Raw genomic sequence first — 18,545 nt, forward strand, 5'->3', positions numbered from 1 at the left:
CCACCCTTTGAAACTATACATACTGATAAAAAATAAAATGAGTTTGTTCCACTTGGAATTTATAGCCAAACCATCCAGACAATCCACACTCCCCATTTGTTTCCAGCTTGTCAAAACTGAGATCCAAGCTCATATTATTTTGATTACGTGAACTGTATCTATATTTCCAACAAAAACAAGTTGATTTTTTTTTCATTATTTCAGTTATCACCATGGTTGGTATTTCTCAACTAGAAATGTGCTACATTTGGTATGCTCTGTACCTGTGAACTGTATGAACTCAGAGTGGCTTTCTAAACCAAAAAGAGAGCTCGAGAGATTTCTAGGAAACACCCACTGCAGACTAATTTAAATTGGTCCTTTAGGATCCTCCCATAAATAGAAGCTAAGAAAACATCTGTCTGGTGGCAACAGCAACAAAAAACACACCCAACTCTTACAGAATGTAATTTAATTTGATCATTTGGGATAGCTGAGTACAATTCTAATGTTACTTCTAATGTTTTCATGACTTAAAAAACAAATCCAGAGTTTGAATATTCACCAAGACTATTCCCCATAAATGTCTTTCTACTCAGCCTACCATGGGCTATGAGAAACTCAGTGAAAACTGTCATGATATAACAAGAATCTTTAAAACCTGCAATTCTCTATGTTTCCAGATCCTATCATTACGCTTCTGACCACAGTAAATGGAAAGAAGCATTTTAGTTTGTATGTGGTGTTTCTAAGGACTGACCCACCTGCCTCCTACACTACAGCAGCATAAGATCTATACCCACAACATGTTTCTAAATAAGATAATTGGCCTAATCCTGCTATCAATGAAGTCTAGATAAGTGTTTTCAATTATTTCAGTGAGAAAAGGATTGGGCCCAACATAAATGGACAGTCTCAGCCCAGCTCTTTGGAAGACGATTGTGCTTCAGCACCACTGTAGGAGCGATTTCAAACGTCCTCTATATTCCATCATGCCATCTACATTCAGCTGTCTGTCCAAAGAGTGAGACTGGCAGAAGCAGGGAGGCAGAGCATTGTCTACAACTCACCCGAAGGGAAATACATCTGAGCTGACGCCTGAACACATTTTGAATTTGATGCACTTTTTGTCCAGGTTTTCCACTGACTGCAAGTTCTGGAATCTACTGTCACTTAGCCTGCTAGCGAGGTTTCCCTAGGATTAGCTAGTTTGGTACCATAGAGGGGAGGGGAGCAGAGCATGTTATTTGGAAGATAATGTCTGCTGTTAAATCAAAACCTTGCAAAGTATGCTCAGTGTTACATGGGGGAATGAGCATAAATGTCTGTTACAAAAATAACTCAAGAAGTAACATAATGAAGTTACTTTTTAGAGCAGAACCACACTTCACAAAACATAGATATTAGAAAAATGAAGTTGGACCATGACTTGTTATAATGTGCTGTAGTTCTTTAGAGCTACCCCCTCCCACATAAAAATATATTATTTAAAAACAAATGTGCAGACCAAAATAACTGTAGAGTAAAGGAGGAGTTGGTCAGATTGATGCATGACCTGCCTGACCGTATTTGTAGGCTTGGGCTGCTGCCTAGAATAATGTTACCAGGTCAGCCAATCATCTTTCAGGGATTGTACTTCCTATAGTGAGATTCAAAATGGAGCCACAAAAAATACAGAGCATGGAGCAGATAATGCAATATCTGAGCAACAAGCAGGTGGAGGTGATTAGCTGCATTAATGACTGCACATAGGTGCCACAGCAATGGAAACTTTATTCATACAGAAATTAGACTAAATAAATTAGAGGCATAGATGGCACCAGAATAAATAAGATGGGCCCCACTCTTATTTCAGTAAAGGGCAATCAACATTGTATCTAATGTGTGATGTCCAGAGGACAATTTAATTACTATGGGTTGTTGGTTTTTTTGGGGGGGAAAGAAGACCAGAGAGGGGGAGAAGGAGAGGCAGGATTGGAGTCAAGAGATGCATACTCCTCGTTGTTTATACAAATACCTGAGCAGGTAATAACATTTGCCATTACTGAGAAGAAGGCCTACCCAAAAATATTGAGACAAATAAACCAAAAAAGGAATGTGCATGAACATTTTAGAACACTTGGTTCTAAAGATTTAGCTTTTTGTCTCTTTTGCTCTCAATTGTCAGACAAAGCAGATGGAAATCTCTCTATATAGCACCAGATCAGAAACTTCAGTGTTATACTCACAGCGAATCCCATAAATCATGAGAGGATCAAGCTGCTTCTTCCCATGCTTCCCTTGCCCTGAAAGGTTGGAGATGGCCTGAATTTCCCGGTGGAAGAGGTAATCTAGCAACGTCAGTGCCATCTTCTCAGCTGTGCGGCAGTTGGTGCTGATATGCAGCATGTCAGCTGGGGTTATGGGGCAACGGACTCGCATCTCAGGATTGTTTTCATCTCCAAGCCATGTCCCATTGGGGTAATCCTCTAAAAACAGAGAACGAGGAAATTCTAAGTGATTGCACAGGCTGCAAGAGTTATTTTTAAAATGTATAAATATCATCAGCTCTTCCCATTTTTTTTTTTATGTTCTCCATTAACTTGTTTCAAAGCTCATAGTGACTGGCTGGCTCACAAGATTTGTAATGGATAAAGAGTGTTTATCCAACCCACATCAGCAGTGACCAAAAGTGGTTACCATTAACAGCTGTTCTGTGGCCTGCAAAAAATGAGCAATTGATCTTGGTCCAGTTGTCCAACTCACAAATGAAATTAAACAGTCTCTGAAGAGGCCAATGAGCAAAAGAACACAGAAAATCTTCTCACCCTCAGTCGTGCTCATTCAGCCCCCTCAAGATAAGGATCAGGGCATGTTTGTGGGGTAAGGAAGCTGAGATTTTAAAGTGAGCCACTTTTCTGGTAAGGCTTGTCCCTCCAACCTCATAAATTTGAATCACAATTTTCCCCTTAAGCAATGCAACAAGATGAGCTTAATCAAGGCTGACAGCTTGAGAAAATAAATAATTAGTGATGAGGGGTAATTTCCTTGATTAATTACTTAAGGGGTTTACCAAGGACAATTACTCAACTGTAGCTGAAGATCCCAAATGAAACTTTTTGTTTTGTTTTTTGTTTCAGACTTACTGAACGGTAGTCTGCATTATTTCCTAAAAACGTCATTTACCAAAGGACCAGCCCCAGCACTGAGAATGAATCACCATTCATCTCTCTAGTGTCTCTTTCCTCCTGGTCAAGGGTGAGGTCATTAGCAGAAGAATACGTATTCATTATACTGGCTGCCAGCGCTATACCTGGCTTATATTGTATCCAGAAGACCGTGGATTTTGCTCTTGCTCTGGCCTCTGATGGTTTGGGGAAATAAATACTCATTTTAAGCTAAGGGAAGCACTGAATTCTTAATAGAAATTAAATTGGCAGTGCCACAAGTCTGTAGATTCAAGCCACTAATCAGAAATTGGACTAAAGTTCAGTGTGGACACCAGAGTCACACCTGGAGTGTGGGATACAGCTGCAAGGAAATGTACAGTCCCTTTGGGTGAGATGCTAAACCCGGCTGAGTTTGCTCGTTCCAGTTAATATGAAATTTCCTATAACAATTTTGACAATATATTCGGAATAACCCAGTGGTCAAGCCTAACATTTCAATAATGACTGACACAGACTGTTTGGATTTAATTTCAATGGTCGCACAGTTTTGTGGGGTAAAAGGCATAAAGGCTGCTGACTTGGGATTCATGCCATTCATTCATGCCATGCTAGCATTGTATTGCTTTTTTACATATCTTCAAAAAGCGGTATAAATATGAAACAGATCTTTTAACTATATGATTTATTTTTTTAAAGACATGCATGTAGTGAAGTATTATGGTATATACAAAGGCACAAATGCCTGTTTTTCATAATCATCCTATTCATCTGCTAACCATGAAAAATTTCAGATGAATGAGCACTTTTCAATGTGAATAGGCTTATGTGACCCCTGAAAAAGCATTATCTTTATTTCCAGCTATTGGATTGTGTTAGTCTGCATTCCGTTAGATTATATTTCAGAAGCAAGCAATAAAATCTAACATAGGAAGAAACTCATGCTCTAAAGAATGCTTTTGAGACAAGATCTCTGGGACTGACTGATGAAGCAAGTATCAGATCCAAGTTGCAATGAATAGTGATAGTATGAAGTAAATGTTAAATTATACAGTATTGATACAGAAATATCGAACGACCATATATTTGTAAGTAAAGGAAAATATTTACCTCCACACATAAACCATTAATGTTATATCAAACTATTGTAGAGCATCAAAATGTGAGCATAATGTAATGTTATAATTATCTTTTTATTTAGACAAATCCGATTTTCCCTAATGAATTTGCTTGTTTCTTACATTTCTATCACTGGTCTAGAAAAATGAAGAACCCTAATTGTTTTTGTTCACATTTTTTTTTATACCCAACCTGCAGTGCATTAGTTACACTTTGCAATGTGCAAGATGGCATCTGCGCGATTTGGTAGGGAAGTCAATTGCTCAGATTGATTATAACTTGTTCGGAATGCAACTATTCCTGGCATCTAATAATATTAGAAAAAAATATCCTGCTACTAATGATCAAACTGGACACACCAGGCAAACCAGAGAAATGACTGTATGGCTGTGTTAGTTTTCCAATATATCTCCTATGTTTTTATTTTCAAGAGAATCTAAAAAAACTACTCTACAAACTGCTATCAGAACTCTTCTGCCCGATTTCAATTTAGCTCAAATGATTAAAAATATTTCTAATAATATAATTCATTACAATCGTAAAGCACCTTTCATCTGCAGCCATGCTAATGAATGATCTCAGCATATATGAAATCAAAGACTTTTTCCATTCACAGAATAATGAAAGTTTACTAGTAGTACTGATTATAGAAGTTACAGCTTTTACTATGTGTAACTCTACTTTTATTGCTTACAGTTTGGGAGAGAATACAGCACTTGATTGTGCTGACCTATACAATAAGCCCTGCATAATGTTTTCAGCTCTTGCATTCAAATAGTACTTTCAGAATACTACATTAGATTCTCCCTTTGCCTCTATATCCCATAGCAGAAGGACTGGTAAATGTGAAATTCACCAAACAAAAAATGGCTTGTGTGGAACCTTCAATGGCCCTTTTACATTTCTAGTCAATGTTTACAGCAATTCTTTGATTCAATCCAAACGAAATCGTCTTGAACGTGTCAGGCTATTGCATTTCTCTGTGTTAGAGTGCTGCCTTTGAAATGAAAACCTTTCTGGAGACTGATAGACATCTGGAAATGGTACCAAAGTGCTCCCAGTGATGAGAGATCAGTGGGTTAAAACAGCCTAGTATTTCTGCAAAGAAATTAAACTGACAGTATAATTAGTTTTCCTTTATTCAACCCCCAATAATTAATAGGGAAATTGCATCTCAGAATATACAGCAATTGAAGCATCTTCTGCTTTTATAAGGAGAAATTATCCAGAAGCTTTTTTTCCTGAATACAATGCACTTACACCGTACACAGAGGAGATACAGAAAACACACAAATATCTAAAGATGAATCAACATGTCATACTATCTTTAAACCGACAATATAAGAAAAACTGAAAAACCCAGGAAAGAATTATCTTAAAGCCGGAGTGTTTTCAAGTTTGACTAGAGCTTACCCAAAGTGTAACTGAATCTAAATTCCACAACTATGCCAAAATATAAAGAAAAACAAATAACGTGATGGAATTTTTTTCTGTAATCTGTGAGAACAGATAATGTTACTTATAATATTCTGAATAACAATGATATCAATCACCAGCATTTCCTCTGTGGGTTGGGCACAGGTTTTTAATAATATAAGAAATTCAACTGTGGTACTAATTTGTTAAACTTTTTAACTGAATTGTTCATTTATATTTCATTTATATTTTATTATAAGTTTCTGTTGCTTAACAGGTCATTTGTGGGGTTTTCTGCCTTCTCTTAGAAAAACACCTATGTTGTTTCCTTTTCTTATTTTGAAAAATAGAAAATATTTATTATTTTCATACCAGTGATCCCTGTAAGTACAATTTTATTTCAGAACCACAAAGTATATTGTGAAAAAGTTGCTACAATATTGTAGTGCTTTTTAAATTTATTTTAGTGTTTCAGGGCCTTATATCTTTAATAAAAGTGTACATAAAAATTCACGTATTGTAATCTTTAACATTACAAAATACATTGACTAGACACTTCAAAGGGTCTGCCAACCATTCAGATATAGGATACACATATGATTTTGCAGTTTAGGCTACATTTACATATAATATTGCTATACTAAGCCCCAATCCTGAAAACCTTTAAATTCATGGTTAACTTTAAATTAACTTTCAGTTCAATGGTACTATTCACATGCTTTAAATTAAGCTCATGCATGAGTCTTTGCAGGATCAGGGAATAATTAGCTAGCATTTGTGTTGCACTCAAACTGTATGAAGGCTATATAGCTACTAAGTATCATTATTATATACATATGCATTATTATGTATACAGTATCATAGATGTAACAGGCACTTTACCCATAGAAAATAAGACAAGGTCCCAGCCCCAAGGAGTTTACAATCCATTTTGGTTATTTTTGTTTAGTTCATCTGCCAAGGTCTGATATGCAAGTGGTAGAGGAGAACATAAGAGTAAAGGTTAATGGTGGAAGAATCATAAAAACAATGGAGTTTTCAGAGAGGATTAGAGGACAGGGAGGTTGCCAGCCATATGGGAGTTAGGTGTCTGTTCCAGTCACATGAAGTGGCATGGAAGAAAGAATGAGGGGATGGAGCAGTCAAAAGAAGTATGAAGGCCAGTGGAGTTGGAATGGAGGGGATTCAGAGGGGGATGATTCTGGCACACAAATACTACAGGGTAGGCAGTTTAGATTAAAAGCCAGATTTTCAGTTCCCAACACTGACTGCACTCTAACTGCAGGAACTACACATCCAATTAACCAATTATTATTATTTAATATGTATACTGTAGTAGCCAGTGGTCCCACTATGCCTGGCAATGTACAAAAACATATAAAACCCTCAACTCTACCCCCAAGAGCTCAGAATTTTTAAAGATAAAAGAAACACAAAGGATGTAGGAACAGGGACACAGTCAAATATACACATGCATTTTTAAAAATAATGATATATTTACAAAAACATTAGCAACTTTCCCCATCTGCCCCTCAACCTAGCTGTCCTTAATTAGCTAATGTCTTGTATGCATGGCAGCAAAGGTGGGTCTTGAAGAGGGGCTTTAAAGGAGGGGGCTTTACAGATATGTACAAAGAGAGTGTTCCATGCAGAAAGGGCTGAAGTGAGAGAAGCTGGACTGAGAAAGTAACAAAGGGGTGGGCAAAGCTGGCATTACTGATGGAGCAGAATAGGCGGAGGAGTTAGATGCATACTGGTAACTGATTATTGGCAAAGCAGTTACTATACGTGTGCATGCAGTTAGGTGTATACATTTATGTTTGGATCCACGTTCAGATCCTGAACCTCTTCTCCAAAATATTTGGGGGAGGGGGGTTCAGATCTGGACTTTTAGGCTCATCACTACTTTTAAATACAGAGCTTTAAGACATGATGTTTCTGTCTGGCTTGCTCTCTTCACTAATTCAGGAGCACAGTTCATGACACTGATCAGAACATCTAGCTATTCTCTGCTGTTCTTTCAAGATCATACATTTTCTTTTAGCCCCATTCTACTGCATAGAAAAGCAGCTTGCTTTTCAATGCCATTCTCAAATCCTTCTTAGCCATATTATGTTAATTTCTTTCATCTCACAAGACAGTTGATCACTCACTGTGACCAGAGACTGTACTGGCTTCAACAAGAATGTATGTGTGTGAGAGAGAGGTGGAGTGAAAGGGATGTTAGGAGCTGTTGCACAAACATTTGTTGCTGTAGAAACAGAGTGGGGGACTTAAAACTTTTAGTAAAGAGAAACCCTTGCGTCAAGAGAACAAAAAACAGACAAGGTTTGCTGCTGTTTCAGCCTCTGTGGAATACTTTCTGATGTGTGTGCGTGTGTGTTTTTCCCGCACAGGGAGATGGTTGACCCTTAACTGTTACTCACTTCGTTCTTCTGGGATTCATTCCCTTAACTAGCTTGATATATGAGTATTAGCAATAAGACTAGAAGCAAAGCTAGGTTCCGCTCTCTCACTAGGTGCCGTCAATCATCCCTTTAAAACAAAGAAAAATAAAGTGAAACACCTGCCCATGTAAATATTTAAAGAATTAACTTGTTCCATTATTCAGAATAGTTTTATTTATTTTACTAACAAAGCTGGGTGCAATTCTGGCACTTGTGCCAGAGGAAAATGCCTGGTAGCTGCAGTACAAAGGCACAAAGCAGAATTAATCTTCTGAAAATAAACCAATTCCTACTCTACAAAAATAAACTCCTGTCTCCAGAGAAATTAAATAATATTTTGGCAGATTTGTAAGAGATTCAACTTTTTTTTTTTAAATAAACCTCCAGCAATTAGGCTGACTCCTTTGCCACTGCAAGAGTTCAAAGTGGCAGTGATTAACAGAAAGACTTTAGAGTTCAGACTTTATTAACTTCCAATCCTAGCACAGTTAAAACCAGGTTTATGCTTGAGCATCACAGACTGAAAACAAGCAGTGAGTTAAAATCCAGGACTAGTCACATAACATGAACCTTACAGAAAAGAACCCAATAGAACTAGTTTTAAATGTATGCTCTCCAAAAGACTTTTAAGCAAAAAAAGTGACAGTTCAGGCAAAAGGAGATACACAAAAACATAAAACATGTTTATTCATAGAATAGGAAAAACGGTTACTCACCTTTGCAACTGTTGTTCTTCGAGATGTGTTGCTCATATCCATTCCAATCAGGTGTGCGCGCGTCACGTGCACGGCCGTCAGAGAATTTTTTACCCTAGCAACACCCAGTGGGTCGGCTGTGGAGCCCCCTGGAGTGGTACCTTCATGGCGCTCAATATATACCCCAGCCAACCCAGCGCCTCCTCAGTTCCTTCTTGCAGGCTACTCTGACAGAGGGGAAGGGGGGCGGGTTTGGAATGGATATGAGCAACACATCTTGAAGAACAACAGCTACAAAAGCGAGTAACCGTTTTTTTGCTTGCTCATATCAATTCCAATTAGGTGAATCCCAAGCCTTACCTAGGCGGTGGGGTCGGAGTGAAGTAACGTGGATTGCAGGACCGCTCTACCAAACGCCACGTCGTCTCTGGCGTGCCAGATGATGGCATAGCGCGAAGCAAAAGTGTGTACCGAGGACCAAGTCGCGGCTCTGCAGATCTCCTGGATTGGCACCTGGGCCAGAAATGCCGCAGACGAGGCCTGGGCCCTTGTGGAGTGAGCAGTGACAGGCAGGGTTGGTACACCAGCCAGTTCATAGCAAGCGCGGATGCAGGACGAGATCCATGAAGAGATCCGTTGAGAGGAGACTGGGAGGCCTTTCATCTGGTCCACCACCACAACGAAGAGCTGGGTCGTCTTCCTGAACGGCTTTGTACGCTCAATGTAGAAGGTGAGGGCCCTACGGACATTGAGGGAGTGCAGCCGCTGTTCCTGGCGACTGGCATGCGGTTTTGGATAAAAAACTGGGAGAAAAATGTCCTGGCTGATATGGAAGGCCAACACCACCTTGGGAAGAAAGGTGGGTGAGGCCGAAGCTGCACCTTATCTTTATGAAAGATCGTGTAAGGTGGTTCCGAGGTAAGGGCTCTCAGCTCGGAGACATGCCGCGCCGACATGATAGCGACAAAGAAAGCCGTTTTCCAGGAGAGGTAGAGGAGGGAGCAGGTGGCCAGGGTTCGAACGGGGGCCCCATGAGTCTGGAGAGGACCAGGTTAAGGTCCCATGTGGGGACTGGCTGTCGAATCTGGGGGTAAGGAGAGTCCAGGCCCTTGGGATTGGCGAAGACAGAGTGGCCATCCACACCCAGGTGAAAAGCCGAGATGGCCGCAAGGTGAACTCTGACAGAGGATGCCGCCAGGCCCTGCTGTTTTAGGTCCAGGAGATACTCCAAAATGAGAGGCGTGCCGCAACCGGGACCGGTGACAGGAGTTGGAGCGATGCCACAAGTATAACTGGTGCTGCAAGTATGACCGGCGCCGCGAAGGAGCGCGGTGCCGGGACTGCGAGCGGCGGCGGGAGAGGGAACGGTGCCGTGGCTTGACCAATGGTGCCGATGGGTGGATTAGGGCCGGCTTGCCCTGGGACGGTGCCGCGCGTAGAGGCACCGGGGCCTTGGCGTGTGGCTGAGGGGATGCCGACGCCATCATGGCAATAAGATCTCTTGCAGCCACAAAAGTATCCAGGGTAGACGGCAACTGGACCTCAACCACACTGCGTGTTGGGGAGTCCAGCGGTACCTGACTCAGCGACTCTCCCTTCGGGGCCGGAGTCAACGGTGCCGAGGTCGTAGGCTGTGCCCCTAGGCGCTCCTCTCCGGGACACATCTCCACGGGCGGTTCCAGGGAGGCTGGTCTCTGTGGAGGTGGGCCACCCTTTTCCGGCTTCCGGTGCCGCTTCTGGCCAGGAGAATGGGAGCTGTGCCTGGCCGATGATGTCGGTTGCGGTGCTGGGGAGCATCAGTGCCACGGGTCTCGATCAGAGTCCAACCGCGGTGCCGCTCCTACTGCCGCCGCCGGAGCGCTGTGCAACGAAGCACTCGGTGCCGGATCTTGGTGCGCCGCAGGAGGCTGAGGGCTAAGAGCCGCCTCCATGAGGAGCTGTTTTAAACGAAAGTCCCGCTCCTTCTTAGTCCGGTGACAAAACCCGTTGCAGATCCTGCACTTTTCTGCTTGATGAGACTTCCCCAGACACTTCAGGCAAGAGTCATGGGGGTCGCCGATTGGCATGGGCTTAGAGCAGGAACCGCAGGGCTTGAATCCCGGAGCCTTGGGCATGAGCCCGAGAGAAGAATCGGGGAGGAGGGGAAAGACCTCCCCAACCCCACTAACACTAAGTAAACCAACTATAACTAACAAACAACTATAACTATAAACTAGCAACTATTAACTATGAGGTATATGCTAGGGAGAGTGAAGAGCGGCACCGGAAGCGAAGCAGGACTCCACAGTTCCAATCACCGTCATGGGCACTAAGAAGGAACTGAGGAGGTGCTGGGTCGGCTGGGGCATATATCGAGCGCCATGAAGGTGCCACTCCAGGGGGCTCCACAGCCGACCTACCGGGTGTTGCTAGCATAAAAAATTCTCTGACAGCCATGCACACGGCACACGCACATCTAATTGGAATCGATATGAGCAAGCACTTGAAGAAGAACCTTGGCTACAACACTTGGGTTTCTCCTGTATTCTTTTGGAAAATATATATTTAATGTCCATGAGGACGTTAGCCATCAAAGATAGTTAGAAAAGACCTATGTTTGAAGCCTCATCTGAAGGATGGCACAAAAAATTGGATTACATGAAGTAGATAGCTCCAGTATACTTCAATGAACCCATACTCTTCAGGCTGGAAGATGGGTGCACTACCAAGTGAGCCATTCTGAATACTGCATATAAACATCATTTATTTTTTCCCATCACTGAACAGTTATTTGTGATGCCACATATATTAAGGAGAAAAACACATGCACATCTCTATCAAAGCACTTGTATAGACTCAAGTTCAGCAAGGTACTGAAGTGTGTGCCTAACTTTAAGCACAAAATCAATGGGATTACTCACATGCTTAAAATAAGGCACGTGTTTCAGTACCTTGCTGAATTGGGGACATAAAGAGGAGACACATACTTAGTAGCTCATGGTGGGCTAGGGAAATTAAACATGATTTGAACAGCCATGATTTAAAATTGTTTAGCTGTAAACCTGGATAATATTCATCAAATTAACACCTGTGGATTTAGATACACTCAGAAAAGTATTTAATGTCATGTGCTTAGACAATCTAAACTGATTAAGTTATGCACACTTTCCAGTTTCTCTTTCCTTTATTATATCCAACTTTACACTTATTGACTTGGATCATGTTGGAACAATACATTGTTATCGGGGTCATTTTAAACATTGGAAAGACTCCTGAGAGCTATTACTCCTCATTTGTCTATTTCTCTGTAATCGGAAAATAAATAAAAATCTTTTCAAAACAAGAAGGAATTTAGCAGGAACATTTGGCTAGAGAGTTTTGTTTCTTTAGTTTTATTTGGCTTTGATATGTCACTGAGGAGTTCAATAAAGACTGTTCTCACAAAAGCTATGTTCAGTGTCCTAATGTCTACTGTAATATAGCTTGGGTTTAATGTAAAAAATAAACATTTTGGGGTGAGGATGTGAAGGCTTAAGTGGTGCAATGCTGTAGTGCACCAGCCTTTCATAAAGTTTTAATTTTGATATCACAAGTGAAATGGATGTGAAGGTCTCTAATAAGTTTCCAGTGGGCATTACTAAAAATCACAAAACCAGCACAGATGGTCCTGTGACTGTCAGCCTCTGCTCAGAAGGAGCTTTGACACTACAAAACCAGCATTGCTGCAAGTAGGACTTAAAAACTGGGAATTAAATTGGTGAACTGAAAGAAAATCCTGAGGACAGATCAGCCTAAACCTCCAGCCTGCCGATTTGGATAAGCTGTTGGTATCCAGAACTCAAGATGACAAATTCTGAACACCATTGGCCTGTTACAGTATAGGGATAAATAACCGTTGCAGAGGCACTTTTGTGATAAAGCACTTATATTTAAACAGAACTTTTGCCCTTTGCTGAACAAATCTGTGTGGATCAGATTCCCCTCTAGCCCTCCAAAAGAGATAATTCTTAACCCTGATTGCAAGATAGTCCTGAGAACCAATAACCAAGCTGTGCAGAGAAAGCTTACACAATACCAGCCTACACTATACCTGCCTTTAGGCCAGTGGTTCCCAAACTGGGGTTCGTGAACCCCTGAGGGTTCGCGAAATGTTACAGGGGGTTCTCGGGAAAAAATTCCCTAATGGCGGACAGAGCTGTCCCTAGGGACCCCAGACAGCAGGGGGCCAGCAGCCCGGAGCCTTGGACTTCCAAGAGCTAAGCAGATCAAAACAAGCATATCTATCACACTGAGGAGATTTAAACTTCAAGGCTCCTTATAAGAAATGGAAAAGGAGGTGGATATTTTTTGCTGTTTTTAAAATTAAATAGGCAGCTAGTATTGTTTTTAAAATTATTATGAAGAACAAGTTTAAGCTTTGTTGTAACGTGCGTTGTTTGTCTGAACTGCTCAAAACCTGAATGCTTGTGTAGGAGGAACTCTTTGAGTTGGCTTCTTAAATACCTTCATGCTGTTTCACATCTGATACTGTTTGATGAAACATAGGAGTCTTGTCCTAGAACAGGCTTATTCAAAGTGATACAAGCTGCAAAAGTGAGAACTTGGAAGAGTGTTGCTGTTTTCATAAATGTAATAAAAATACTGTAATTATCAATAATAATTCATAATAAATAGTGTGTAAGCATGTCATAAAAACAAATTTTATATTTCCTAGATCACTACTTTTATATTTCATACTCAGGTAAAGGAGAAAATCCCCGGAAACATTCATTTTTAGGAGGGGGTTCGCGAGACTTGACATTTTAGTGAAAGGGGTTCACAGGATGTTAAAGTTTGGGAACCACTGCTTTAGGCAGTATTATCAATATCTAATTGCTACTAACCCTGTAAAATTTGTGTCAATAACACATACCAAAAAAATGTTTAAAAGTAAATCTGTCTCTCAAAACATAGAAAACAAAGCTTCAGATCTCACACTCCCCAGGCTTTACTTAGAAGCCTCGAGCAACTAATGTTGCAGTTTTATTTTAACCACATAAGTGGAGTGCACTGAAATTTAAAAATACATCTTCACATATCTCTGAGACTCTTAACAGTTGACACAGTATGTTTCTTGATAATTCAAAGTCTTGACTTTAGCTTAGACATTTAAAAGAATAACTGTTTTTAAGACAGCATGAGGAAACTGACTAAAAGATGGGGCGGGGCATCTTATGGTATAAAGAGAACAGGCCATGCTTTTTTCTCCATCCTAGAAAAAGAATAATAATGCCATTTGTTGTCAGAGATTTCAAAGAAAGGCATGATGCAGCATCCTACCAAATTTAGAATACATTCACTATACAAAGGATATCAGCAGCTCTACTTCATATGCTTATGCACAGTAACCTAAATATTTCAAGACACCATAAATAGAGTATGTAAATATAATGTATGCATAATATTACTTAACACTTAAATAGTCCTTTATATTTTGAAAGTGCTGTACCAATATTAACCAATAGTCTTCCCACAAATCCAGGAGGTAGGAGGATAAGTATATAATAATCATGATATTTTTAAATATTTTACTCTATGGCTTGTTCACACACATTCAAATTTTGAGCTGTGTTACTTAGTTGCAACAGCTTATTTAAATCACAGGGTACTTCTGTTCCTTGACTGGATGAACTGCAAATATGCACACAAATTAAAATTTCTGTTTCTGCCAATATTCAGACGTGGAATTGTGTAATGAGATTTCCTGGGGAAAAAAACATTTAAAGGTAAAACTCAATGACTTGAATGTTCACTGAAAGCAATTCACAAAAGGCGCATGAACACATCAGAAGAGAATTCATTGAAAAATTACAATGAATATTTTTGGACAATTTTTTGCATTATTTGCCCAGATGTACCCTGCACAATACGAACTGACCAGATTCTGAGTAACATAGGACTGAATAGGAGAAAATTCTGAGGCTCCAGTTGCGATTAGTTTGAGTTCAAAGCTTAGTAGAAATAGTACTGTGTGAACTGCCTATGCAGTCTTTACACACACTAATATTTGCAGCTCATCCAATCATGGAGCAATATCAAGAGATTTACCTGAACAATCGCAACTAAGCAACAGCTCAAATTTTGAATACAGTATTTGAAAACATCATGATTATTATTTACTTCCTAGCTGAACTGTGGATTGACATCCTGCAATACATATCGCTGTTTATCAGGAACTCAGTTTTGGGCAAACAGCCACACTGCATAAAAGTTAACAAGAGCTCAGACTACTGCAGCTTAGTGAGAACACTACACAACTGTCAAAGCATTAAAGATAATACTACAGCCCTATCTTGTCATCTCCCCTCTCACACACACACACAAGCAGAGCTTGCAGCATTGTGAGCTAAGAACAGGGTTGCTGGGTTTTGTCACAATTGTGATGTTTTTTAAATGTTCGGTTGTTTGTTAAATAAGTGGATTTGTAAAAACTCCAACGCTCTGAGAATCCTGCAGGTTTAGTTTGCAAATTCAACCTTACAATTTGGATTGCAGGGCATTCACTTGGACATTCAAATTTGACAAAGTCTGCTAAAACCAAAGGGGCACCACCATGCCCCTGAGCTCTCTAGAGCAGCCTGGCAGCAGACATAGTGCTTGCCCAGTCCTGTTGCACTACTGGGAGACAAGCTATTTGTGCCTCTCTCCAAAAGTCCCTTTCGGATGTGAAGACGGTAGTGATCCATACACAGTGTAAACAGTCCATCCAGCATCCCCAAAGAACTGGGGAAAGCAGCAGAACATGATGTGAAGGCATGTGCCTTTGGGCTCACTGGGACTCGGTTTGGAGAGAAAAAAGCAATGGGGGGGAAATCCTAGCCACACTGAAGCCAATGGCAAAACTCCCATAGGCTTCAATGGGGACAGGATTTCATCCAAGGAAGGGAGGTGCGACCAACCTTTGCCCACATTCACAAATATACTAAGCCTCAAGCCCAAACTCAGCCTAACTGGATTTGAGGTTTGATACAAATATTTTGCATAGCATACTTCTGAACGACATCTGAAAAATGAAAAGGGTAGGTGTTAAGAGTGCTGAAGTAGTGGAGTATTATTTTTTGTTTTTAAAAAGGGCAGACTGTGACGACATGCAAAATGTTTATTAAAACCCTCTACAGGCAAGAAGAATCAACTATATAAAATACTGGGGCAAATCATTTAAGGATCAGTTAGGCAAGGAACAATATTACAGCAGATTCATTCCAAAACATCTAAGAGTCTAAAGTGACAACAGAAATCAAACTAATTAAAGAAATATGCAAGGAAATGGGACCAATTTAAAAAGGAAAAAAAGTAAGTAAAACTTTTGATACAATAGGGAAGTGGAAATAAGCAAATGCACTAGCACAAGTAACATCAGCAGGAACATCCAAACATAAAAGAGCTGATCCTCAGAGGAAAGGGCATGGGGATTCAGAGACAAGTGAACACTACAGATATAGAGCAGCTAGTTTGCAAATTTCCTTCCCCCACTTTTTAATTTCTCTTCCTAAATCAAATAGTTCAGAATGAAAAATGAAGAATTATGAAAGTGCCAACTAGAAGGTTATTAAATAGTTAAACGCTCCAGTGATTGACAAGGCTGCACATCTGAACCCCACACCCATCCCAGAGTACTAAAAGCTTTAGTAGGCCGATTGAACACTCAATTTAAGAGAGTGCCTCAAGCAGTGAAAAATGGTGGTTACAAAGCTATTAGTCAACAAAGGGACTTGGATTCTAAGCCAACTACAAATCAATTTGATATCAGGCACACAAAAGCTATTATTTAATATTTTTTGTTGGTGCCCTAAGTGTTCCTGCCGCTCCATAGACAGAACAAAGAAAAGTTACCAGCTTCAATCTCGGAGCTGGTCGTGCAAACTCTTCTTTACATGAGTAATCCTGACTCACGCATGTATCCTCACTGAAGTCAGCAGAACTCTTTGATCGATCCAGAACTACTCATGTCAGTAAGGGTTTGATTGTTCATCTTTTAGGTTAGATGCAATGTATTGCAAGGTGAAATGAGGGAGGTTTGTACAGAATGATTGCTTGTTTTCCACTAGGTATGAAATATATTTCTTAACATATTAATTAATTTATATTAGTTTACTATGGAAGTGAGGGTTCCAGAAAGGCTGGAATTTGTGTGATCAAACCAAGGAACTGTAGGGAGGAAGAAGTTTGATTAAGGATACCAACAAGGTTTATATAATAATAGCATTTTATAATTATATACCTCTACCTCGATATAACGCTGTCCTCGGGAGCCAAAAAATCTTACCACGTTATAGGTGAAACTGTGTTATATTGAACTTGCTTTGATTCACCGGAGTGTGCAGTCCCCCCCCCCCCCCCCTGGAGCGCTGCTTTACCGCGTTATATCTGAATTCGTGTTATATCGGGGTAGAGGTGTATATCACCTTTTAAGGAGAGGATATTAAAGCTCTTAAGTTAGGTAGGTATTACTATCTCCACTTTAGTATTAGGATGAATGGAAGTGGAGAAAGATCTGGCTAGTCCACAGCAGAGACAAGACTAGAATCAGGAATCCTGACTCCAAGTCTCATGCTCTAACTAGCATACAATATTGCAACCTTTATTTCAGAAGGAAAGGTCATGCTTCACTAACTTTGCCCTATTATTTGTAGATATTAATCTCAGGGATAATACAACATACATCTGACAAAGTCTCATATGTGAGATTAAATTCTACGGTTCTATTTCCTGCAAAGACTTCGATGTATGCTTAACTTTACATAAGTAGTCCCACTGAACTCAATGGGGTCACTCACATGGTTTAAATGAAGCATGTATTTGTTTTTTCAGGATCGAGGTCTAAAACGGCAGGCTAGAAAGGATGATTTTGGACAATTTGGATAGTTGAGGTCTTATATATCAAAAGCAGCTCTGCAGACATATATGTAAAACTGTACTGAAGTGAAGAACTGATTCAAAGAAAAAATACATAAATTCACTAAACGGAAAGCACTATAGCATTGTAAGGAGGAAAAATAAAGGAATTGGTAATTATTCTGGAAAAGTCCTTAATGCTTCCAGCTGAACATACAGATGTAGCAAAGCAGCAAACAGGAAATAGGAGTGTACAGCTACAGAAATGAAATATGAATTAAAGGAAGTTTATTACAGGTTCCAAACAGAATAATTTGGAGAAGCTTCCCTCCCTCAAAAACAGAGAAAATTCAGCAGCATTTATTAAACTGACACACACTTCAAAATGATCAAAAAAATAAACCCAAGGAAAATGATCTCAACACTAGGAAACTGGGAACACAAATACTTTTGGAAAAACATTTTCACCCAAAGAGTTCTAAACATCTGGAATAAATTACCAAGAAGGGCCACTGAAAGAAGCACCACTGTGCTTAGGGACAATAAGATCCATTTGTCAGTACCCATTTTAAACCGGTATGTGGAAAACAAATAAGGAAAAAGTATGACAGACCTCAATCACCTTTTCCTGATTTTAGGCTTTCTTACGTTTTCCAACCATCTATCAAAGCCTTGCATTAGAAGGAGCAGGAAGAACACTTACAAAACATAAAATAGAATAAAAACAAAAAACAAAAAAGATATGAAAAACACTGTCAAGCTACTGTGCCTGTAGGAAAATAAATCTCTAATCTATTTTAACTGTTAAATCCTATTTATTATATTTAATAATCTGTAAATCATTTGCTGTTTTCCAAGTACTTTGCCAGATACAAACGCATCATGATATG

The 18,545-nt window shown here is 39.9% G+C and overlaps 1 protein-coding gene across 3 annotated transcripts in view; it reads right to left on the bottom strand.

Moving 5' to 3' along the window:
* BANP (BTG3 associated nuclear protein) overlaps positions 1 to 18,545 on the bottom strand; it is a 261,210-nt gene that overhangs the window by 157,136 nt on the left and 85,529 nt on the right. For all 3 annotated transcript variants that reach the window (XM_065416358.1, XM_065416361.1, XM_065416359.1), the window contains one exon: positions 2,208 to 2,447. In XM_065416358.1, coding sequence (XP_065272430.1) covers positions 2,208 to 2,447 — 240 coding nt within the window. The remainder of the gene's footprint in view (positions 1 to 2,207; positions 2,448 to 18,545) is intronic.

The sequence above is a fragment of the Emys orbicularis genome, chromosome 14 (genome assembly GCF_028017835.1).
Source record: "Emys orbicularis isolate rEmyOrb1 chromosome 14, rEmyOrb1.hap1, whole genome shotgun sequence".
NCBI classification, from domain to species: Eukaryota; Metazoa; Chordata; order Testudines; family Emydidae; genus Emys; species Emys orbicularis.